The sequence below is a fragment of the Mirounga leonina genome, unplaced genomic scaffold (genome assembly GCF_011800145.1).
Source record: "Mirounga leonina isolate KUSES-001 unplaced genomic scaffold, KU_Mleo_1.0 Mir_114, whole genome shotgun sequence".
Lineage (NCBI taxonomy): Eukaryota > Metazoa > Chordata > Mammalia > Carnivora > Phocidae > Mirounga > Mirounga leonina.
This window is the reverse complement of record NW_023270265.1, coordinates 39,869,120-39,894,855: the sequence shown is the minus strand read 5'-3', so window position 1 is coordinate 39,894,855 and position 25,736 is coordinate 39,869,120. Positions and strand designations below refer to the sequence as shown.

The 25,736-nt window shown below is 33.9% G+C and overlaps 1 protein-coding gene and 1 pseudogene across 1 annotated transcript in view; both read right to left on the bottom strand.

Annotated features, from left to right (window-relative positions):
- CCDC172 (coiled-coil domain containing 172) overlaps positions 1 to 25,736 on the bottom strand; it is a 56,455-nt gene that overhangs the window by 20,388 nt on the left and 10,331 nt on the right. The window contains exons 3-6 of the mRNA XM_035020852.1: positions 11,891 to 12,007; positions 10,558 to 10,723; positions 918 to 1,019; positions 467 to 569 (exon numbers count right to left, since the gene is read on the bottom strand). Of these exons, the coding sequence (XP_034876743.1) occupies positions 467 to 569; positions 918 to 1,019; positions 10,558 to 10,723; positions 11,891 to 12,007 (488 nt within the window). The remainder of the gene's footprint in view (positions 1 to 466; positions 570 to 917; positions 1,020 to 10,557; positions 10,724 to 11,890; positions 12,008 to 25,736) is intronic.
- On the bottom strand, positions 1,075 to 1,197 carry LOC117998772 (annotated as a pseudogene).

Genomic DNA, 25,736 nt, shown 5'->3' with positions numbered 1-25,736 from the left:
AAGGAAGGAAGGAAGGAAGGAAGGAAGGAAGGAAGGAAGGAAGGAAGGAAGAAAGAAAGAAAGAAAGAAAGAAAGAAAGAAAGAAAGAAAGAAAGAAAGAAAGAAAGAAAGAAAGAAAAAGGGAAAAAAAGAAATCTATCTTAAAAAAAGTTAGGAATAACAGAAAGGACAGTTGTGGAACCAGTACTTTGTCTTAATCTATTGGGATGTGAATAACACTGAGTCCATGAGGTAAAAGAAAAAATTGATTTCAGTATTATCAACCCGATGCACTGCGAAACTTACACGTAGCACTTTTTAGCCAGTGAAGCGTTTTCTCATTAACATACTTCACAATACAAATAAAAGGAATTAACATCTTTATCTGGAACTTAAAAAAACTACACATTTAGCTTTATGCTGAAATAGCTTTGACAACTTGAAAAATTAGCAGATTTTACACCAAAATAGAATAGGGAATTCTTACCTTAAGCATTCAGCATCATTTTGAGGCTTTTCATTGATTTTTACTTTTTCTGCCTCTAGGTATTTGGTAGTACAAATGGCTTCATTCTTTTTATCTTCAAAAACTAAACAAGAAAATGCTTACAGTCTTCAAAAAAATAAAGAGTTAACTTTATTCATTCATAAGAACAATATTCTAATTTTTGGTGCTTTATGTAAAATGTATGTACTCATGATTTGTATTTTTCTACTTTAATATAGCAATTAAAGGCATAAAAAAGATCTCGACAAAATTTATGACATTAAAACTACCAGATCTAACACCGTTTATTTTAGTGTTTTACCTATTTCTTCTTTATACCAATAATAACACTGTACCAGTAAGTTAGTGCAATTTGAAATAATAATACAACCCTGTTATGTGTATGTAACTATATTCATCAGCAAAATAAACTAGCTCATAAAGATAATACCTTTAAGTTTTCTCTGCACAGTAAGTAATTCTTGTACTAATTCACTCTTTTGTTTTTGAAGTTCACTTAACTGGCCACTCTCATGTTCCATTGACTTCATTTCTAGAAACAAATAGACAAATAAAAGCCACATTTTAACCACTTTGGCTTTGCCTTGAATATGTCAGCGATTATTAACTTTTTGTGTGTGTGTAGTAAAAATTTAAGCAGCACATGGTCAATTTTAAACTGATAAAAACAGATACTATACTTGATCTTAGCCAAAAGGCTGAGAAGCGATTCATATAGTCAATTTTAAGCCCCAGCAGGCTTCCTTTGGCTATCTAGAAACTGTTTCTAATAAACTGACTAGGATTCATTAAGAAACAACGAGGTACAAAAGAATTAGTTAACTGATGGTTAGACTACCTAGAGAGAATTCAAAATAATGTAACATCACTAAGTAAAACAAGCTTCCCAATGAGATAATAAGAAAACTATCCTTCATAAGTAAAGCATGTTTAAAATGACATTGCATAGTACTCACTATATGGCTACAAACTTCCACAATACTGCTAATATTGCTTCTTCTACCTAAAATATCTTTCCTCTCCTTATCCCCACAGCAAACTCCAATTCATCCTTTAAGATTCATCTCCTAATTTTTCAAAAGGTATACAATAAAGTAGGACACAAAATTTATAACACACGACACTACATAACTAGCTAACTTCCTTAATTTACAAAACTCATATAAATCAGTAGGAACAAAAATGTAGAAAGATGAACAAAGAATATGAACAGATTGTTCACAGGAAAATAAAAAGAAATTTAAGTGATCAATAAATTCAGAGAAGTAAATTCAACATCACGCAAAATCAAAGAAATGTGAATTAAACCAACAATAAAAATAATATTTTTGCTTGTCAGATTGGTAAAGATTAATGATAATACCCAGATTGGTAATGGTATAGAATAATAATATAAGAAAACAGGCACTCTCCTATAGAGTTGGTAGGAAAATTAATTAATTCAGTGCTTTAAGGAGTCTAATTTGGCATTAACTCTCTTAATATTTTCCTCTGACCTAGTAGTTTCATTAGTAGATTTTACCAGGCAAATATAGTCACAAAAATATAGGGAGATATATACTCAGATAATTAGAGGCCCCTATTGATGGTCATGTAGGTTGTTTCCTGATTTTATTTTTATTTTGTTTTGTTTTCTTCTGAAATCACCACCAGTCCCTCCACCGATGCACCATTTCCTATCTTCTCTGGGAACTTTACTTCTCTCTTGAATTTTCAACTCTACTTCTCCATGGGCTCTGATCAATCATCATTTAATATGTTCAAATATCTCCTGTCTCAAAAAACAGAAATGAAAAAAGGACAACACATAAACCACTAAAAGCCCTCCCCTGACTTCATATCCCCCTGGGTTACTGGACTGTCTCATCCAGAGAAACTTCGCTTAAAGGGCTTGTGGGCGCTTATGATCACCATTTCCTCTGGTCTCTCTACTCAACCCATTACAACCTGCCCTCTGTCCTTCCTTTTTTCCTACTTCCATCTGTTGCTTTCCCTAAAGATCACAAGGGACCACCCATGGCTGCTTCTTAGTCCTCATGGTTGACAATTTGGCAGCATTTAACATGGGCTGATCACTCCGTCAAACGCTCTCTCCCCGAGGTGATTTCCCTTCCACACAGTAATGTGTCCTGTCTACCTTTCACACTCTTCACTGGACTTTTTCTTCTTGCTTTGAAAACCCTGGTGTTCCTCAGGGTTCTATTATTTTCTTTCAATTCATTTTTCCTGGGTGACTCCTGAATTTAACAGCTCCAGCCCAAATCTTCCTCGGAGCTCTTGACTTATATACCCAATTTTCTGACATTTACACTCAGATCTGCCATTTGGTTAATTCCTGCTACCCTTCAGACCTCAATCTGAAAGTCACTTGTTCGGGGAGAATTTCCTTCACTCCTAGTCCAGGTTAAGTTCCCTTATTATATGTTTTCACTTCATTTTATACTTCTCCTTTTGCAGCAGTCATCGATTCATAATTATCTCTGTCATACTATTGGAGACAGAGCATTAAACAAAGTCCTGCCATTACAGTTTAAAGTTTCATATAAAAATGTTCTGATATATGTAGAGATGGGCTTTGTGAAAGTACAAAGACCAACAGTACCAGGTAGTATGGAAGCAAATCTATTAAAATAAATCCATATTTCTGGAAGAAAGGATACAAAATAGAGGTCTCCTACAGTATGTGTGGTATCAAGGATGTTTTCTTTATCACTTTTTTGGAGGAATAATTTACATGAACTATATCCAACCACTTAATAGCATACGAATCTATGAGTTTTGGCTCTCACATATACTCGTGAAAGCACCACCACAATCAAGAAACTGTGTATTTCTATCAATCCCAAAAGCTTCCTTTGCCCCTTTGCACTTTATTCATTCTGACCCAGGCAACCACACTGATCAGCTTGTTGTCACTTGCCTGCTTGTTGTCCCATACAATTTGCATTGTATGTAGTATGTGTTCTTTCATGTCTGGCTTCTTTCAGGCACCAAATCATTGATGTCCCATACAGTTTGCATTGTATGTAGTATGTGTTCTTTTGTGTCTAGCTTCTTTCAGGCACCATGTTGCCTGTGAGCAGATCTGTTATTTTTTATCTCTGAGTATTCCACTGCATGGAATACACCAATTTTATTTATCCATTTACCTCTTACTGGACATTTAAAAGTTATGTTCAGTTTTTGGCTACTGTGAATAAAGTTACTAAAAACTTAATGTGGACCTAAATTTCACTTCTCTGGTGTATCTAGTTGTAGAATGGCTGCGTCATATGGTAAATGTATGTTTAATGTTTTAAGAAACTGCAAAACAATTTCCAAAGTGGTTGTACCATTTATTTTACATTCCCATCAGTACCATATGAATTTCAGATGCTCCACATTCTTGCCAACATTTCATATGACCAGTCTTTTTAATTTTAATTAAAGGCATGTACAGTGATATTGCATTGTGGTTTTAATTTGTATTTTCCTGATGACTAAAGATATTGAGTATCTTTTCATATGTTCATTGCTCATTAGTATATGCCCTTTTGTGAAGTTCAAATCTTTTTCCCCTTTTAGAACCAGTTTTGATGCCTTCTTATTATTAAGTTATAAGAGTTCATTATATTCTAGATAATAGTACACTGGCAGATATATGTATTACAAATATTTTCTCCAAGTCTGTGGTTTGTCTTTTGATTTTCTTTCTTTTCTTTTTTTTTTTAAAGATTTATTTGAGAGAGAGAGAGCAGGAGCAAAGGCAGAGGAAGAGGGAGAAGCAGGCTTCCCACTGAGCAGGGAGCCAGATGCAGGACTCGATTCCAGGACCCCGGGACCATGACCCAAGCCGAAGGCAGATGCCTAACCGACTGAGCCACCCAGGTGCCCCTCTTTTGATTTTTCTTAATAGTGTTTTTTCTTAATTTATTTGAAATCCAATGTATTTTTTTTCTTTCTTTTATGGTTCATGTTTCTGTGTCCCATCTAAGAAATCATTGCCTATCTCAAGATGGCAAAGATTTCCTATTATGTTTTCTTCTAAGAGTTTCATGATGTTAGCTTTTATGTTTAGGTGTATGTCCATTCTGAGTTAATGTTTAATATGGTGTGAAGTAAGATTTAAGAATCATTGTTTTGCAGTGGATGTCCAATTGTTCCAGCAGCATTTACTGAAAAGACTTTCCTTTCCCGACTGAATTGCCTTGTTACCTTTGTTGACATCAATTGACCTTATGGACTCTTTCATTCCAGTGGTACCTATATACCTATTTTTAAGCCAGTGACACACTGTCTTGATTACTATAGCTTTTCAACAAAATTTGAAATCAGGGAGTATAAATCTCTAAATTTTGTTTTTTTAAAAAATTTTGGCTGTTCTAAGTGATTTACATTTCCATATAAGTATTAGAATCAGCTTGTCAAGGCTTACTAAAACTTAATGGGATTTTTACTGAGATTCTGTTGAAACTATGATAAATTTGAAGAGACCCGATCTATTAACAAAATTGAATTTTCTAATCCATGAACATGATAGATCTATTTATTTAGGTCTTCCTTAATTTCTCTCAGCAATGCTCTGTAGCTTATAGTGTAGAAGTCCCTCATGTCTTTTGTTATATTTGTTTCTATTTTGTTTTTTGATGCTGTTTAAATGGCATTTTTATTCCATTTTTCTATTGTTTGCTGTTAGTATATAAGAATTCAACTGATTTTCTTTTTTTCTTTAGAGAGAGATAGTGGAGGGGGAGGGGTATAGGGAGAGGGAAAGAGAGAATCTTAAGCATGCTCCACGCTGGGCAGACCTGAGATCATGACCTGAGCCGAAATCAAGAATCAGACACTTAAGCAACTGAGCCACCCAGGTGCCCCTCAACTGATTTTTAAATATATACCTTGTATCCTATAACCTTACCATATTGATTATTAATTTTAGTAATTGTTTTGTAAATTCCTTATAATTTTCTAAGGAAACAATCATGTAATCTGTAAATAGAGGCAACTTTATTTTGTCTCATTGAAAAGGTTAAAATGGCTAGGACATCCAGAGCTGTATTGAATGGAAGTGATAAGACTAAGCATCATTGCCTTATTCTCAATCTTTGCGGGGTAAGTATTTAATATGTCACCATTTCGAATGATACTGGTATTCGATATTTCACCATTAAGTATAATATTAGCTGTAGGCTTTTCAAACAAGTTCTTTATCTGGTTGAGAAAGTTCCCTTCTATTCCTGGTTTTCTGAGAGTTATATAGGACTGTATAGATCCATTTACCAGTCCTCTTTTCCAGCCCTTTATGTGATAGCTGTCATATATGCATATGGTATGCATGTATACAAATTGCCTCTGTATACATTATAAATTCTACAAGACAATATGTTATTTGCTTTAAACAATCATATGTGTCTTCTAAAGTTAAGAGAAAAAATAGTATTTATAATTATCCATGTATTTGCCATTTCTGCTTATTTTAATTCATTAAATATGATCCAAGTTTCTCTCTGGTATTATTTTTGCTTCTACTTGGAGGACTTCCTTTAGCATTTCTTGTCTTTCAGGCATGATGGCAATGGAATCTCCTAATTTTTATTTATCTGAAAATGTCTTTTTTTAACTTCATTTTTGAAGGATATTTTCACTGGATAGGGAAAATTTTCTTTCAACACTTCCAAGATGTTATTCCACTGTCTTCTTGACTTTTATCATTTCTAGCTACAGGTACATAGTCATTAGAGTTACTGTTTCCTGTTTTCAAGATTTTCTCTTTCTCTTTGACTTTTTAAGTGTGACTACTAAGTGGCTAGGCACGGATTTCTTTGAATTTACCCTATTTGGGTTTGCTGAACTTCTTGAATCTGCAAATTAATGTCTTTTAGAAAATTTAAGAAATTTTCTGCCATTTCTTCAAATATATTTTCTGCCAATTCTCTTTCCTCTCCTTCAGAGACTCCAATTACTTGAATGTCAGACCTTTTAAAATTGTCCTACAGGTTCCTAAGTTTCTAGTTTTTTGTTTCATTTTATTTTAATTTCTCATCTCTTTCAGATTGGGCAATTTCTATCGATCTATCTTCATGTTCACTGGATTTCCTATCACTTCATGTTCACTGGATCTCCTATCAGTTCCATTCTGTTATTAAGCTTATTCAGTGACATTTTTATTTCAGATAATGTATTTTTCAGTTCTAATATGCTTTTATTTTTTTTACATTTTCTATTTCTCCACTGAAATTACCTATCTTTTCATCTATTGCAAGTGCATCTTCCTTAACTCACTGAGCATAGCTCAATAATAGCTGCTATAAAGTATTTCATAATTCCAATATCTAGATCACTGTGGGTTTGGCATCTCATGGTTTTCTTTTGACACTAGGTCACATTTCACTGATTCTTCAGAAGTCAAGTAATTTTGAATTGCATCTCGAACATTGTGAATATCATTTTGTGGAGACTGTGGATTTTTTTTGATATAATAGCCATTCTAATGGGTGTTAAGTAGTATCTCTTTGTGGTTTTGATTTCCATTTCTCTAAAGACTAGTGATGTGGAGCACCTTTTTGTGTGCTTATTGGCCATATCTTTGGAGAAATGTTTACTCAGGTCCTTTGCCCATTTTTTAATTGTTTATTTTTTTGGTGTTGAGTTGTAGTTCTTCTATATTCTGGACATTAGAAGCACCTGGCTGGCTCAGTCAGTAGAGCATATGACTCTTGACCTTGGGGGTATGAGTTCAAGCCCTAAATTGGGTGCAGAGACTACTTAAAAAAATACTCTGGATATTAATCCCTTATCAAAGATATGATTTGCAAATATTTTTTCCATAAAAAACACAACTCATTCTCTCTGTGAGTTGTGTTTTTACTCTCTTGATAGTGTCCTCTGATATACAAAAGATCTTAATTTTTTTTTTTAAAGATTTTATTTATTTATCTGAGAGAGACACAGCGAGAGAGGGAACACAAGCAGGGGGTGTGGAGAGGGGAGAAGCAGGCCTCCCGCGGAACAGGGAGCCTGATATGGGGCTCGATCCCAGGACCCTGGGATCATGACCCAAGCTGAAGGCAGATGCTTAACGACTGAGCCACCCAGGTGCCCCAAAAGATCTTAATTTTAATGAAATACAATTTATCTATTTTTTCTTTTGTTGCCTGTGTTTTTGATATCCACGAAATCATCTCCAAATCCAATATGATGAAGTGTTTCTTATAGGATTTCTTCTAAGAGCTTTGTTATTTTACTTAAGTTTAAGACTTAGCTAATTTTTATATATTGTGTAAGGTAAGGGTGGTATCCAGTTTTCCCAGCTCTGTATGTTGAAAAGACTATCCTTTCCCATTGAATAGTCTTGGCACTCTTATAAAAAATCATTTGACCACATACACGAGGATTTATATTTAAGATCTCTATTTTATCCTGATTTTCTATATGTCTATCCTTATTCTAGTACCACACAATTTTGATTACTGTGGCATTTTAGTATGTTTTGAAATCAGGCGATGTTGAGTCCTCCAACTTTGTTCTTTTCCAAAATAGATCTGGCTCTTTGGGATCCTTTGGGATCCTATATGAATTTTAGGATGGGTTTTTCAATTCATGAAAAAAATGCTGTTGGATTTTGATAGAGATTACATTGAATCTATACATCATTTTGGGTAATAATGCCATCTTAACAATATCAATTTTTCCAATCCATGAACATGGGATGTCTTTCCACTTATTTGGGTCTTCTTTAATTTCTTTAAGTAATGTTTTATATGGTTTTCAATGTACAAGTCTTTTACCTCCTTGGTTAAATTTATTCTGAAGTATTTTATTCTTTTTATTACTATTATAAATGGAATTTTTTTTTTCCTTTTTGGATCACTTATTGCTCATACATAGAAATGCAACTTATTTTTGTGTGTTGATTTTGTATACTGCAACTTTGCTGTATTTATTTATTAGTCCTAGCAGTTTTTTGTGTATCCTTAGGTGTTCTACAAATAAGAGCATTATCATCTGGGCACAGAGACAATTTTACTTTTTTCTTTCCAATGTAGATGCCTTTTATTTCTTTTTCTTGCCTAACTGATTTGGCTCAAATTTCTAATACTATGTTGGATAGAAGTGGTGATATCCATGACTTTTTGCAGAAATTAGTTTTAAAGTATGTACCTATTTAACTTTGTATTCTAACTTGTTATTGAAAGTACACATCAATATCACCTAAGGGATTTTTAGAAAGTTATGTTCCCTATCTTCTCCCACAGATTCTGATTCAAGAGGTCTTGAATGGGACTCAAGCATTTAATATTTTTTAAAGCTTTCCAGATGTGTGCCTCTGTCCTACACTCTCTACCCAAAGTAATTTACCTCTGAGAACCTTGTTTCCTTCATCTATAAAATGAGACTAAAAAGTATAATCCTCACATTTTTTGAGGGTTTCATTATGTGGCAGGCAGCATTCTATGTGCTTCAGTATTATTTCATTGAATCCTCACAACAACCTTTGTTAAGGTCATGGCTACTAACCCCCATCTTTACAGATGGGGAAACTGAGCCAAAGAAAAGTTTAGCATCTTGCCCCAAATCACACAACTATCAAATGGTAAAATTAAGATTTAAATGAAATCAACATGATATTAGCAATTATAATCTTTAGGATGGTGGTTGTTATATAGTATAAGCCTGATGAATATTACTTAAAATAGTAATTTTGTCATTACTATTACAGTGTCATATACTATTACTATTACTATAACTATTACAGTAAAGTTGTCATATGCAAAGCAAAACAATAAATTATTCATATGGATAGCTCCAAGTCAATAAAAAAGTTAAATGTGTTTATTATTCTCCATTTACTAAAGGCATCAAAGTAACAGTACATTTTAGAAAGGCTTCCATTAAAAACTAATTTTCCATTTAATGTCATTTATATTTTCATTCTCTACTTCGACTCCCATTGACTCCAATCTATTACTACTGCTCTACTCTATGCTACTGCACTTGACATCTTCTGATTATCAAATTGATATCCTATTTTGTTTTCCACTAATTTGAGGAATACATATTTTGCTTCTAGTTTCTAAAATATTACTCTCTTATCTTGCCTTCTTTGACTACTCTGTCCCATTCTTTTTCTTTCTTTCTTTCTTTCTTTCCTTAAATGTAATGCTTTCCCAGTTTCTGGCTTTGGTCTTCATTCCTCATCTACGTTCCCTCTATATGTTTTCTCTGAATGATGTCACCAACTCCTCTAGATTCAGTCCCAAACCTAATGCTCTGGCTCTGATCTCTCTTACCAGCTTCACAACCAAATCTTCCCCTGCCACCTGGGCATCTTCCCCTATATATTCCATAGACATCTCCAACTAAAAATACCTGAAACAAAACTCAATCATTTTGTCCAGAATAGGCTATAGTTCCAACAGGCTTCTCTACCTCTGCTCTTCCTCCTGGTACCATATTCTACCCAATTTCTGACATATGGAAACTGGAAGTCATTCCTAACTTTCTCTATTTTTGTTCACATTAATCAGTGATAGAGTCCTATCATTATTCCTAAACATCTCTTTAATTTACCCTGTCTTCTCTTTGGCAATGTCTTTAGTTCAGGATCTTATCACAGATTGCAATAACCTGCATGCTAGGTTTCCTGAAATGAAATTCTCCCCACCCCACTGTGTAACCTTGTTTCCTAGTTTAAATTGTATTGATGGTAAAATGAGGATCATCGTACCAGTCCTACCCCTATTATAGCTTCTATCACGTTGTACTATAAATACCTGCTTACATATTTGATTCCTCCACTTTTTAGTTTTATATCCCCATGACCCAGAATAATGCCTATCACATAACAGAGTAACAGATATTTGTTTATTGAATGAATGACTAAATGCTCATGTCACACCTACTTCTAAAGAACTTGAGACTGCTCACAATAAAAGATACATTTCCATTAGGATAATTAAGATAAATGCAAAAGAATAGTATGCAATAACCAATTTACTTATGAAAAAGTTAAATTTCTGGAAAATTCACTGGCTCAAAATAAGTTATTTTCATTAATGACAGATAAATGAGGTGGCACTATATACTCATACCCCTCTTCAAAATGTTCGCCTGGTTTTCTAAGTCAGATATTTCAATCTTGACATTTTCTTTTATCAAAAGCTTTCTTTTCTTTGTTACTTCATACTCATTATTGAAGTCTGTAATTTCCTTAATAAATTTTTCTTCCTCCTCTCTCACTCTTTTCTTTGTAGCCCCCTGGAAAACAAACAAAAGATCAAATATAGATGTTAGTTGTAATAATATTTTTCTTTAGTGATTTAAAATGCAATCATTTGGAATTATTAACAACAAAAATATAAAATTATACTTCCTGGTGTTATCACAAAAATGCTTTATTCCTCCAGCAATATTAATAAAAAAGTGAAGCTATTATATACTAATAACCAACTATTTCCACATGAAAGTTTTATCCTTAATGTTTTGGGAGTATTATTGAGATAGAAATTCTACTACTCGTCATTATATCTGTGTTTATTTATGTATTAACTTATAGCCATATATGGGTGCCATTCTGTCATTGCAATATAAGATTGGGTAAAATAATTAAATGTGCAAATGTGAAAATGAAAATCTACACTCAAAGGAATCACTGCTATAGAAAAAACAAACAAGGAAATCCAAGGAAACCTTTTAAAATATAGACAAAGGAGGTAAAATTATATATTTATTTCCAATTCAGTTCTACAAAATAGTTCACATTTTATGAAACATCAACATGAAGAAGATAGAAGAATTTCCAAAAACTCTGCACAATGACAGAACCTAAATATTACTGTATTTTTCTATTTTTTCTCAGAAATGTCAATTAATAGTGAACTACACTGAGAAACTAGACATCTTATGTATAAGCACAAAGTCTGTTGGTTCTGACTTCAGATAAATATTTTTAATATTTTTACATGTATTTTCTTTGAAATGTCAATTAATTATAAGTCACATTCCTAAACTGGCCCTGTCATTTAAAACTACTAAGTTTGTTGGTTCTGACTTAAGATAAAAAGATAAACAAAATCTGTCTCTTCACCAAGATCCATAAATATGCCTTATGTATGAACCTCTCTGTCTTTCAAAAGCATTAAAACCAAGGTCTCAAAGCCTGAGCAATTCAAATCAGTTTCACTGGGGTTTTTTATGCTTATTACAATTGCAAATAATTTCTGTATTGCATCCCTGCCAATAGAATTCTTTCTAACTATATTACTCTACCAACTGGTTTTAAATAGCACTTAATACTTTTCCATATCTGAACAGGACTATCTGCCAATATGCATACAGATAATTTTCTAACAGTACACCTAAGTATATCTAAATATTTTCAATACAGTTAGTATAATAGATATTTCTAAGTAGCTGGAGGCTTACAAAGGTTTGGAGAAGCATATTCCTCTGGTTTGTAATTTCACTACACTGTCTTTCTAAGGCATTTTCATGAATTTTCCAAAGCTGTAAGAGGAAGGCTTTTTCAGAAAACTGCTGAACCTTTAAAGAGAAAAAAACAGAAATCAGAATGAAACAATTAGTTAAACACTCAGGGTGCCTTAGCTAACAGAACAGATCTACATAGTATAAGATATTTTCTGTATTAACCTTAAATGAAAAATAAAATCCACATTACACATCTTATTTTATATGTACTATCATATATTATTTTATAAGTGTTTCACCATCACAAGTTTTATAATATTTTCCCCCAATAAGATAGGTCCCTCAATGGCAGAAAGTGTGTTTTCTTTTTTCTTCACAGTACCCAACACATTTCTTAGCTTAGGTATCAAAAGCTTTTTGACTACACATATTAAACTCTGCTTCAAGACAGCCTCATTTAAAGAACAAGTTTCTATTCTCATCACTTATAAGGAAGATATGGATGAATTAAACATGTATACAGTATGACTAATAAAATTAGATAAAATCTACAAACCATAGGCAAAAACCCCATCCCATGACTATAGTTATACTAAGAAAAACACAAATGTGCTAAAGACCTCAAATGCTTTTTTTAAATTTATTTTTTATTATTGTGTTATGTTAATCACCATACATTACATCATTAGTTTCTGATGTAGTGTTCCATGATTCATTGTTTGCGTATAACACCCAGTGCTCCATGCAGAACGTGCCCTCTTTAATACCCATCACCAGGCTAACCCATCCTCCCACCCCCCTCCCCTCTAGAACCCTCAGTTTGTTTCTCAGAATCCATAGTCTCTCATGGTTCGTCTGCCTCTCCGATTTTCCCTTTTCATTCTTCCCTTTCTGCTTCTTCTTCCTTTTTTTTTTTTTTAACATATAATGTAGCATTTGTTTCAGAGGTACAGGTCTGTGATTCAACAGTCGTACACAATTCACAGCGCTCACCATAGCACATACCCTCCCCAATGTCTATCACCCAGCCACCCCATCCCAGAACTCATTTTTTATTTTAGTACCTCATTTGGTTCTAGTTAGCAAAATACATAATAAACATTAATATTGGATATGTAACTATTATTTCATTTGGGCCATAAAGAATAGCATCTCCTGAGACCATGAATATTGAAATGAAAGTCAGGAAGCTTTAATATATAAAAGCTAAAACTGATGTCAGACTGGGAATAATCTTTCCTCTATATTCAGTACTGGCCCTCATAAGAAAGCATCACTTTTAGTTTGGGGCTGTTCCCATCTCCACAGTGAAAAGAAAAAGAAAATAAATTCAATTTAAATTGCAGAAAGTAAGATTTATGTTAGCCATAAGAACTTCCTGAAGGTGAGAGACAGGGTGTGAAATCTCTGTCCCAGAAGATATTGAATAGTAAAGAGCTTAAGAATAGTCTAGTCCAGAGGCAAAGGGTTGGCCTGAAAGATATTTTGAAACGATACGGCTAAAAAGTCCTGGAAATATTGGCATTAAAAAAGTAACAGAAAAAAAAAGTAATGGAAATAAAAAAGAAAATATGGTCTTGCATATATATATATATAATATCATGGCACATCTGCTCACACCTTCAGTCCTTGGTGCTGTTCTCATCAACTCTATCTTAAGAAAGACATCAATAGAGAGTGATGAAAGAGATACGATTTTCAGGACCAAAGAAACTCAGAAAATATTTTTAAAGTTGAGGGAAGGAAGAATGGGGCAGTTAGTTATTTTACTAAGAAGACAGAAATTAGAAATATGGCCAGATCTATGAAATCATATAGAAAATGGTAACAACAGCAAACAAGAGTATGATCATGAATTCTATCACATTTATTTAGAATAAGAAAATACTTCAGAGCTATTTAGTATTTATCATATAAATAAGAATAAAATGAGTTCCAAAGAAGTGAAATCCATTAACAAAGGTAAAATAATTAAGTATAGGCAAACTCAGGACTAAAATCCAGCTCTTCTGACTTCTTTTCTCCTAAATTAGGAATAGAACTATTTCAAAGTAACAGAGATATTTCTGGAACTAAAAGGGACTTTAGTCTCTGATAAAAGCAGAAGATGAAAGTAGGTAAGTTTGAGAAACAGAAAAATTACCAGAACTTAATGAGAGAAGGCTGCTTGCAGTATATACCTAACTCTCAGAGCTGTTATTCTGGACAGCAACCATGAATGCCTGTAAAACTGCTTTGAGACCAAATATTGGGCTGGATCAATTTGGGTTTAATCCAATAAGGTATGTCGCATATGAATCAAAATTCCTGAATTCTAATTGTTTCCACCACTGATCTGTTGTGAAAGACCTATGTTGAAACCCAGAAATGAAGAAAATAGTACTTATCAGGCTAAAAATTTTTTTAAATAAGTCATAACTAAATTTATTATTCAGGTTCAGAAAAGCCTTATGGTAAGAAATAAAAAATTAAGGTGTCCCATTCCAGCTATCACCAACTAAGACCTAAAATTACCACTGTTCTCTTTCCTAAAAAAGAAAATAATTAAAGAGAACTATTAGACAAGTTGTCATTTAATTGGAATATTTTACCATAATCTGAAAAATGAAACCTATATACCCCAAATGAAAAGCAGAGAACTATTCAAAAGCTTTATAAGAAAGGTATATGTGTAAATTTCCTCTTCCCCTAAACTTCTATGGGAATTATCATTTTGAGGTCTTTTCTGCTTCTTTGTTGTTGTTGTTTTTATTATTATTGGTCTGCTTCTCCTCATCATTCCCACTTTCTGTCTTATATTCTGTCTTTATCTTTTACTTCCACATTTTCCTCTTTAAATCAACCTTAAAAAGGTCCAGAGTCAGTAACTACAGAAAAATTACAGTAACACTAATTTTTAAATTCACTTAGGATCTGTGATGAAAACATTTAACATAAAACGGAATTGGCAAATAAAGGAAAAAGCATAATAGAAAAAGAGGCAGGAGTTTGGGAAAGCTCAAGTCAGTAAGAGCAGATGCCCACAATATGATGATTCACATGGTGAAGACAGCAGCAAGTTAGGGTTGCAGAAGCTACATGGGTCTATTATTAATAGAGGTCTTTCATATTTTAATGAAACTGAAAGGACAAAGACTTTTGGATCTTCCCAGGTCCTCTCTGCCAAGTGTAAGTTGTTACCCTTAAAAAAGCTGAAATAGCTTTTCATGGCCACCTATTTGCAGAATGTGTTTCTCATTATTCCTTTTGTTCTTTTTGTTATCACAACCAATTCCTTAAACTATTATTCACACTCTTGTGTTTGAAAACCAGACCTACTGATGTGTAAAATTTAGGTAAATAATTTCAGATACAACCCCGAACATATTGCTATGATCACAAGACAAGGACATTTCACAGAATAAATTATCATGAGAAACATCTCTTTTGATGTAAAAATGATGGGTGGGGATCAGAATTGGAAAGATACTAGAAGAAATGTATAACTGAGACTTAAAAATAATTTTAACTAAGGTATAATTGACATACAACATTATGTTAGTTTTCAGTGTACAACAAAATGATTTGATATTTATATACACTGACAAATGATCACCACAGCAAGTCAAGTTACCAATTGTCACCAAAATTATAAAATCTTTTCTTTTTTTCTTGTAAGGAGAATTTTTTAAGATTTATTCTCTTAGCAACTTTCAATATCACTGACTATGGGCACCATGCTATGTATTATGACCCAAGCACTTATTTATTTTATAACTGGAAGATTGTACCCTTTGATCCTCTTCACCCATTTTGCCCACCCCCCAAACTCCTCCCAACTGGTAACTACCAATCTATTATTTGTATCTGTTAGTTTGGTTTTCCTTTGTCAGTATGTTTTGTTTTTTTAGATTCTACATATAAGTGAAATTATATGGTATTTGTCTTTATCTGATTTATTTCATTTAGCATAATACCCTCAAAGTCCATCCATGTTGTTGCAAATGGCAAGATTTTATTCTTTTTTTATGGCTGAGTGGTATTCCAATATATATTTACCTACAACTTCTTTATCCATTCATCCACTGATGGATACTTAGGTTGTTTCCATATCTTGGCTATCATAAATAGTGTTGCAATGAACCTAGGGGTACACATACCTTTTTGAATTCGTGTTCCCATTTTCTTTGGATAAATACCCAGAAGTGGAATTGCTGGATCATATGGTAGTTCTGTTTTTAATTTTTTGAGGAACCTCCATACTATTTTCCATAGTAGTTGCACCATTTACATTCCTACCAATAGGGCAAGAGGGTTCCCTTTTTACCACATTCTTGCCAACACTTGTTATTTCTTGTCTTTTTGATTATAGCCATCTTAACAGATATGAGATGATATCTCATTGTGGTATTGATTTGCATTTCCCTGACGATTAGTAATGTTGAGCATATTTCCATGTGCCTGTGGGCCATCTGTATGTCTTCTTTGGAAAAATATTTATTCAGATCCTCCACCCATTTTTAAATCAGATTTTTGTGTGTGTGTGTATGTCCACCAGCTTTAAGAAGGCAGCAGGAGAGTGGGGCACATTCCCTGGCATTAGCAGGGCAGCTCTCCTGGAGAGTGCTGTGACTGTGTGCATGTGCCAGCCACTGCTAGCAAGATAAAGGGAGAGTGCAAAAATGGTGCTAGCAAGTCAGTAAAATGGAACAAGGTGGAGGAAGAGCACAAAAATGGCACCGATCTGTAGCTCCATCTCTAGAGACAGTCCCAATAGGCCCCTGTCCCTCTGACAGATGCTTTATAATTAGCAAATAAGTTTCTCCTTCACATATATGTAGTCTAGGTGCTTTTCAAACTGCTGCTTTTGCACTAGTTCTGGGGCAAATGAGTCTACCTATGAGCCTTTTAAGAGCAGAACCTTAGTTCCCTACAGCACTTTGGATCTCCTGGATGTAATAAGCACCATTGATTTTCAAAGCCAGATGTTTTGAGGGTTCATTTCTCCCCTATTAAGTCCCAAGGACTGGTGTGCCTGACGCTGGTGTGCTGAGATCTCAGGGAGAGGCTCCATATTTGTGAGCTCCCTCCTGATTATGGCTTGCTGTGCCAAGGTAGGAAGTGGGTTCTGCTGAGACTACGTCTCTGCCTCTCCCACCCATCTCAGTGTGGCCCTGTATGTTATCCTTTGTTGTGGAGGAATTTTTCAGCTAGTTTTCAGGTCTTTTTCAGAGGGTATTTTTCCAAATGTAGCTGTAGATTTGGTGTGTATGTGGGAAATGAGTTCAGATATTCCTATGCTGCCATCTTGAACCACCTCCCAAAATATTTTTGAACGTATCTTTGCCAGTCAGGTTTGAATTGAGGCACTATCTTATATGCATGGTAGCTTGGACATCTTTCATAAATCAACACTTTAGAGACTACTAACTCTATATCCTAAGTTACCCAGGAATATCAAGGGGCTATAACAACAAAAAGAAAAGGGTAGAAGGTTCCTAGTAGCAGTAATACAAATTTCCCTTTCTCATCTCTCTTCTTCCTCTGACTACAGATGAAGAGAAAATATTTGCATGCAGCCTTAAAGTTATATTCTAGAATCAACTAGCCAAGCTTTGTCAGAAAATATTGCTGTTTTGGAAAATTTTAATTTATAGCAGTGCCAACACTCTGGTTAATTCTGCTTCCCTCAGCAATAAAGATTTTTTTCTTTCCCTGTTTTATTCCTCTTGGGATATTTGATTTTTCAACAGAGCTTATAGTTTTCCCAGTGAGCTGACTTATCTGGTCAACTAGGTCAGTTTTCAGCATAGCCATGATTTGTGACTCTTCACTATTCTTGCTGCCTGGGTGTCTTTAGGTATTTTTCTACCAGAAGAACTTGAAAATTGAAAATGACTGAGAATTCTAAATTAATGCTTAGGTCCAAGTAAGCAAAGTACAAAGCTACCCTTTGTTGTGGTTGCTGTTGTTTAAAATATTCTCAGACTTTAGGAACTGACATTTTGCTGATTAAATGATCTACCCCACAGTGTAAGGCAACTTTACATAAGAGAGTTATGTAGATTTCACATTTTAAGCTCATAGCAATTGGGGGAAAGAATGTGTTATGACTATAATAAAAGACATTTTAAATGCTAGAATACATCAGTGGATATTGTATCAACAACAGATATTAAGGTTTTGTAAAAGAAAAAGATCTGTTTTTTATAAATGTATTTCTTTTTTTAAATTTAAATTCAATTAGCCAACATACAGTACATCATTAGTCTCAGATGTAATGTTCAACAATTTATCAGTTGTGTGTAACACCCAGATGTAGTACTTAAAAGAAAACTCATGATGACACAGGAATCCTAATGTAGGAAGCTTCAGTATCAGGAAATATTAATCCTTACAATGGCTCATAAGACTTTTCATGATCTGCACTCCCTTATTCACTGTCCAACCTTATCTTCTACTACTCTCCTCTTCATTTACTTTCTCCAGCCACACTGGCCTCTTTGTTATTCCTCGGACCTACCAGGTGCACTCCCTCCTATGACCTTTGTACTGGCTGTTCTCTCTGCCTGAGAATCTCTTTTCCCAGATTCCTTCTGGTTCATTCCTTTACCTCAGTCAAGTCTTTGCTCATCTCTCATCTTTTCATTGGAGGTTATTAGGATGCCAGATAAGACCACTGCTATTTAAGTTTGTTCTGGAAGTTTGTATTAATGCAATATGGCAAGAAAAAGGAATAATAGATACAACTATCAAAAAAAAAGCTAGTACACAACTCTCTTTCATTTGTTTAGGCAAATGCTACTGTTACATACCTAATAAATCCAAATAAATCTACTGAAAAACTGTTAGAAATAAAAAAGAATCAGTAAAAAGGTTAGTAACAAATATAAAAAACTAAGTATCTTTTCTAGTTACCAAAAATTAATAGAAAAAGCATGGAAAAGATCTCATTCATAACAGTAACCAAATTAAGAATACACAAATAAGCTTAAAAAATATGAGACCTATATGAAAAAAAACCTCTACTGAAGAACATAAGAGATCCAATAAATAGAAAGATATGCTTTGTCCTTGAATGTAAAGATTCAGAGATGGAAATACACCAATTCTTCCCAAATCATCACATGAATGTAGTACAGTCTTAACTAAAACCCCAATAGTTTTATTTGTTAGAATTTGACAAAATGATTTTAAATTTATCTAGAAAAACAAAAAACCTGAAAAGAATCAGGAAAATTCTAAAAAAGAAACTGTCGTCCCAGAGATTCAAAGATATTTAGTAGCTAATATAATTAAGTAAATATGATCCTGGTGCCAAAACAAACAGATTAATAGAAGTGTATAGACTATCTAGAAACAAATATATATGCATTACTGTATCATAAAGATGGTGCTTTTGGTCAATGGAGATCATGTGACATCTGCCCAAGCAAAAATGGAGGAAGAGTCATTTTTATTTAAGATATTTAAGAAAAAAAAACACTGGAAAAGTACTGGAAAAACACACTGTTTAAAACCTTGGAGTGGAATAGGCTTTCCCAAGCCTGAGATGGATTTCAGGAACAAACAAATAAAAAGATTAAAATTCTAGCAACACAAACATTCTAAACTTGGACTAAATAAAATACGTCATAAAAAGCCAACCTACAAATAATAAAATTTGCAACAAATGACAAAGAAAGGGTAATATCTGTAACATATAAAAAGCTAGATGTCAATAAGAAAAAGGCAAGGAAAGGATATGAATAGGTAAAACACACAGAAATATTAGCAATCAGTGAAAAAAAATAAAAATATAAGTAAACAGAAAGCTCAAATTAAAACTATAAAAAGATGCCACTTTTTCTTATATTTGCCAAAAGAATTGATAATTTCAATTATAAGAGTAGTGAAATCATGGGAAAATAAACTGGAACAACTTTTCTGGAGGACAATTTGGAAATTATCAAAAGCCTTAACAGTATATAACTATTGATAGAACAATTTGATTCCCAGGACTTTATCCTAAAAAAACTAAGTGCACCAAGATGCATGTGCAAGATTGTCATCACAGTGATATTAATCATAGTAATTTATTAATAGTAGTAGTAAATATTTATCAGTAGGAAAGTAGTTAACTAAAATATGATACAGCCATTGAGTGGAATACTATGCAATCATTAAAAACTGCTTATTTAGATATGTATTTACTGATATATGTGGGATACAGTAAATGGAAAAAAAGCAAATGATTTCAGAAAAAAATACATTCACTTAAATAATTCTTAAAGAAGACCTATGAAAATATTAACTATACAGTGGAACTATGGATAGTTTTCACTCTGTATTTGACCTATTCCTATTTTTGGAATAATTTGCAATAAACACATACTACTTTTATGAAGAATTAAAACAATTAAAGCTAGTTCAATTCAGAAAAAAAAAATGTCTGCTGCATGTTCATCAAAAATAATGATAGGAGTCCCTTATATTTCCTGAGAATATAACCTACTCTTCCAGTAGCAACATAAGTAAGTGCTCCTAATAAAGATGGAGAGGAAAAGGAGCTCATAATGAAGAGAAGACGACCATTTTAGAGGAACAATCTCATCCGTTTTCCTAAGGTGGCAGTTACAGATCTCTCATTCTTTCCTCTTTTCTGTCTTCTCTTGGGAGGAATTAATTAGAATTTTAACCAGGAAAAACTGGACTATATTTAAAGCCACGAAACTAGCCTGAATCAAAGAAGCTGAGGTAGGCAACCTTCACCTTATCTTGAGATATTAACTCAGGCAATAACAATTCATAAGACCACATAAGTACCAAAGGCTCTACGAATTGTTCTCAGCAACATCAAGATCACAGGCACAGCTGTAGCCAGTTTGCTTTTGACCTCTTCCATTCACCTTTTTTGAATCCATCTGGTGTTACGGGTTCCATAGCCAACCTAAATCTAACCTTCTCAAAATAACCCCATACTCCAAAATTACTCTTCCCCTTTTCCTCAAATAAAACTCCCATTTCCAAAGAACTGCTGATGCAGCTAGATACTAATCTGATTAGGGAAAGAGCAGTAATGCACAAATACTGATAGGCCAAGAACATTTGTAATGATACTTCTTAATCTGACTCACTCGGGAGATACTTTGAAATAAGGTGACTTCTATGCTATTTGACAATTCAGGAGGCAGTACTTTATCTTAGCTATCACTACATCTTCCTCTTCTGTCAGGATATGAAACAATGGAATGCTGCAGGTAGTGATTTTTCATGTACTGCTTTTAATGGAAGAACTATAAAATGTCACCGATTCTTTAAAATATAATTTTCCTCCTCATAATAAGAAAACTTGGCACATGAGCATGAAAAGATCATACCTCAGTCAAGTATACTACAAGAAACCGGATGGGGGATATTCACAACAACTTGTCAACCAGCAGCTTTAGCTTTAGGAAGACAGTTCATTCTTTAAGAAGTCGAGCAAACAAGAATGAGACAAAGAACAATGTATATACTGTATCTGTTGGCAAGCTGTAAGTTTGGACAGTTCTCACATAACAACAGCATAAACCCCACCCAAAAAAAAAAAATACTGTGATGGAAGATAAAAAAATAATTACCCAAAAGTTTACAGAGAAAGAGTACTATAAATCTCTGTAATATATTACAGCTACAGGGTACAAAGAGATAAATTTTATCAATTATGTGATGTCCTCAAGAGAGTGCAAAGGTACGTCCCCCAAAAAACAAGAGCAAGTCAGGACATAAGAGAGTAAGATAAAAAAAAAAAAAAGCTGAGATAAAAAGGAAGACAGGAAATGAAAGAAATACAAAAAAGAAAAGTAAGAGCCCAACACAGCTTTTAAATTTAGAGTATTAAATAACAGAACCAACACTGCAAAAGATGGAATCAGTAATGTAAAGTATAAAGAGTTCTCCAAGGCTGCTGAGAAGATCACGGGTTCAGAGAACAAAGAACAAAGATCTTATCTTATAAGGAATAGGGGTACTCAGAAAAGAAATCACAAGTAATAGTTGAGGTTAAAATGGGAGGCTCACCCATGGTCTAAACAAAACTAATAGGTACATCTGTGAACAGATTTGGAATTATAAGAATGAAGAAATCTGCACAACCAACCAGGGAAGAAAAGTGAAAACAGGCTACCTAAAGAGGATTTTTAAAAAGCAGGCTGAGGGGCACCTGGGTGGCTCAGTCAGTTAAGCGTCTGCCTTTGGCTCCGGTCATGATCCCAGGGTCCTGGGATCAAGCCCCACATCGGGCTCCCTGTTCAGTTGGGGAGTCTGCTTCTCCCTCTCCATCTGCCTCTCCCACCTCTCCCCCACCCCCGCTTGTGCGCACATGTGCACGCTCTATCTCAAATAAATAAATAAAATCTTTAAAAAGAAAAATAAAAAAATAAAAACCAGGCTGATTTCAATATTTCTCTTCTGCATTAATAGATTTCAAAAATCAGTAGTGCCACTTACTGTGACAATCACTGGGTGTGTATGTAAGTACTGAATCACTAAACTGTACACCTGAAACTAATATTACACTATATTTTAACTAACTGGAATTTAAATAAAAACTTTTAAAAAATCAGTAGTGTTAGATCGACATAATTTTCTAAAAACAGGTATGAGCCAAGAATTCTGTATACAGACACATTTTCATTCAAGTGTGAAAACAATAGAAAGAAATTTAAGATTTTAATGGCTTAGAAAATCCATCATGCACATATTTTCCCTGAAAATTTACTTGAACAATTATACAGATTGACCAAAAGATAAAAAAGAAATAAGAACCCAAGAATGAGCAAGTTGAAGCATTAAAAAATTTTAAAGTTAAAGAATTAAAAGTTAAGAATTCTGTTTAATATGGCAGTCTAAACAAATGTGGGAAGGACCCACTTTCTACTCAAATACAGAGAAATGCTATATAAAATAGAACTACCTTTAAAATAAGATATCATTGACATAGCCAACCTGAAAGTAAGAATGGGAAATTGTCATGCCAAAAACAGAGAGGTGACTCAGGGTAAAAATGGTGTGCTAGATTTCAAGCCCAAGGGATATCCTTGAGATTGGGTACAGGTGTTAGGGGCTAGGGTTTTAAATGCCCACATCAGACCGAAAGTCAAGACCAGAGGGTGCTGGAACTGGGCTCACTGGATAAAGTCAGGAATTGAGAAGTGCCAGCTGTGCAAGAGGAATAACAAAACTCCATTCATTGGTTTAGAGAAGCAGCATATAAATGAGCTGCCACCATTGAGCCATGAGCAGAAGGAGTCATCCCCAAGAAGCTCCAACCCCAAGCTTGAACGGTTCATGGATATGAGATTTCTATATCTCTCACTCATGTACTGCAGAAATCCTAAGCTCAGAAATTAACATAAAAACTGGTTCTGAACAAGTGAAATTAAGGCCCTGGCAGCAGGGGTGAAACTGCTCCATAGGGACGTCTTTTTTATTAAGGGAATATGTGGTACCCCATGGAAACATAAGCCCCGCTAAAGGTAAGGTCACAATAGAAAAATTTAAAGCTCATAAGAAAATGCACCATTACATAAGAAAGCCATCAGATGAAAAAAGCAGAATTCACAGAAGAGAACAGAAAACAGAATCCTATGAGAAATGTTTTAATTTATTCACTCAATAATATTTATTTAACACCCACTACAATTCAAGCACTGTTCTAGATACTGGGAATAACAGTAGTGAACAAACTAGATAAATTTGTATTTCTTGTGGAGCTTACATTCCATTGGGGGGAGACAAGTAATAAACAGATCGATATAAAATATGTCAAGAGGCAGTAGTATTACAAAATAAAGGATTGTGAATAGAGAGAAATGGGATGGGGTGATACTTTTTTATATACTGGAGGTCATGGAGGATCCTCTCCAGTAGCCATTACTAAACTTTTTGGTCTCATGACTTTTCCATCTTTAGGATTTCACAGTCTTAAAAAATTATTGAAGACATTTTTGCTTGATTGTTTTTGTAAGCTAGACCTATCAATATTTTCTGTATCAAATATATTAAAACAGAAATTTTAAGAAACATTTAATTCATTAAGAATAACAGTAAATTTATTGCATGTTTAAAAATATATATTTATGAAAAAATAGTATTCCCCCCCCACAAAAAATAGTAAGAAGAGTTGCATTTACATTTTTTTGCAAATATTTTTAATGTCTGGCTTAATAGAAGACAACTGGATTCTCACATCTGCTTCTTTACTCAATCTTTTTCCATACGTTTTTTGTTTGAAGTATATGCAGAAAATCTGGCCTCACACCATATATTTTAATACCCTTTTCAAATGATTGTGGGTATGCTTGATCATATGAATGTTGAGAATTAGCATCAAACAGCTTCAAGTGAATAAACTTAACTGTAAACTCAAAATTCTTGATGTTCTCATATCATATCATATGAATGATAGTTCCTTAAAGGTTAGTTGCAATGTGGAATCTGAAACTATTTCAGTGAACTTTTCACCTTCTGTTACTATAAAACCTATTGGTCTATGGTGCTTTCAGAGGATCTTTTATCCATGCATGGTTTCATAACATTTTGTGCTGGTCATTCGGGAACTATCGCTTCACTGAACTATTCAGATCCTCCAAACGTTAATACATTTCACAATACGATACTAAAAAATAACATTCATTAATGTCATCAACAAATTCATCAGAAAAATCTTTAAGTATTGGGAAAAATACTGTCAAGTTTATAGTGACAGATATGAGTCTTCCAAAATTCTAACTTTTGTTTGAAAGGTTGAATATTATCATTGTCAAAATATTACTACTACTATCAGTTGTGTGCCTTTAAATGTCAGGGTCACTTCATTTTTGAGAAAATTTTGCCAAGTACTCAAGTTTAAATAACTACAGTCTGTCAGTTGTTCAAGTAAAAATGGTGTTCTAGAAAAAAAAAAAAAAGAGTCAGTTCATTTTGTAACTCAATCACATAAGTACTTTCCCTTGAGACAATCATTGTATTCTGGAACACAGAAGTGCTTTATGTGAACTTCCCATTTCATCACATGCAGTATTAAAAACTCATATACACAATGGTCAACTTCAAAACAACCAAGGCATATAGTGAAGCTGGTGGGTTTTGTTTTTTACTGTGAGTTTATGGCAGTGAAGAATGCAGTGACTACTAGTACAGTTGGATGCTACTGCCTTGATTTGTGCGAAGGCACCAAAAGTTTTACTCTTCATTGCCTTTACTTACATCAATGTGCATGCAAGCACAGTGAAAATAGCGAATAATGCCTTTGCATCATTAAGAAAATAGTTCACAGACCTCCTGAAAGAGTCCTGGGGATGCCTATGGTTGCAGATCACTCTTTAAAAACCATAGCTCTCAAGTGGCAACTGCAACCTCAGGTAACCAACCACCAGGATTTGCATGTCTTGACGTAAAGGCTCACATTCCAGTGGAATGGTTGGCCACCCTGCTGAAAGAGACCTAAAAGAAATGAGTGTGCACAAAACATCCCTAGCTGAGGGAAGAAGCATTTCAGGCAGAGGAGACAGCAAGTGCAAAAGCCCCAAAGTCAAAGAATAGTTGGCATATTCAAGAACAGCAGAACCCACTGCAAAGGCAAACACCCTTAGAAAAATAGACCACCCCCACGAAAATGCCCAGTGCTGTACTCTAAGGATATCTGGTGCCCTCATCTATTTTTGTGCTTTAATTACTTGTGACAAATATGAAAAGTTTTTCTTTATAGAACCACAGAGAAAACATCAAAAGTTATTACAAACTTTTTTTAGAAAGGAGAACATCAAGAATTTTGAGTTTACAGTTAAGTTTATACACTTGAAGCTGTTTGATGCTAATTCTCAAATTAAGGTAGAAAGTC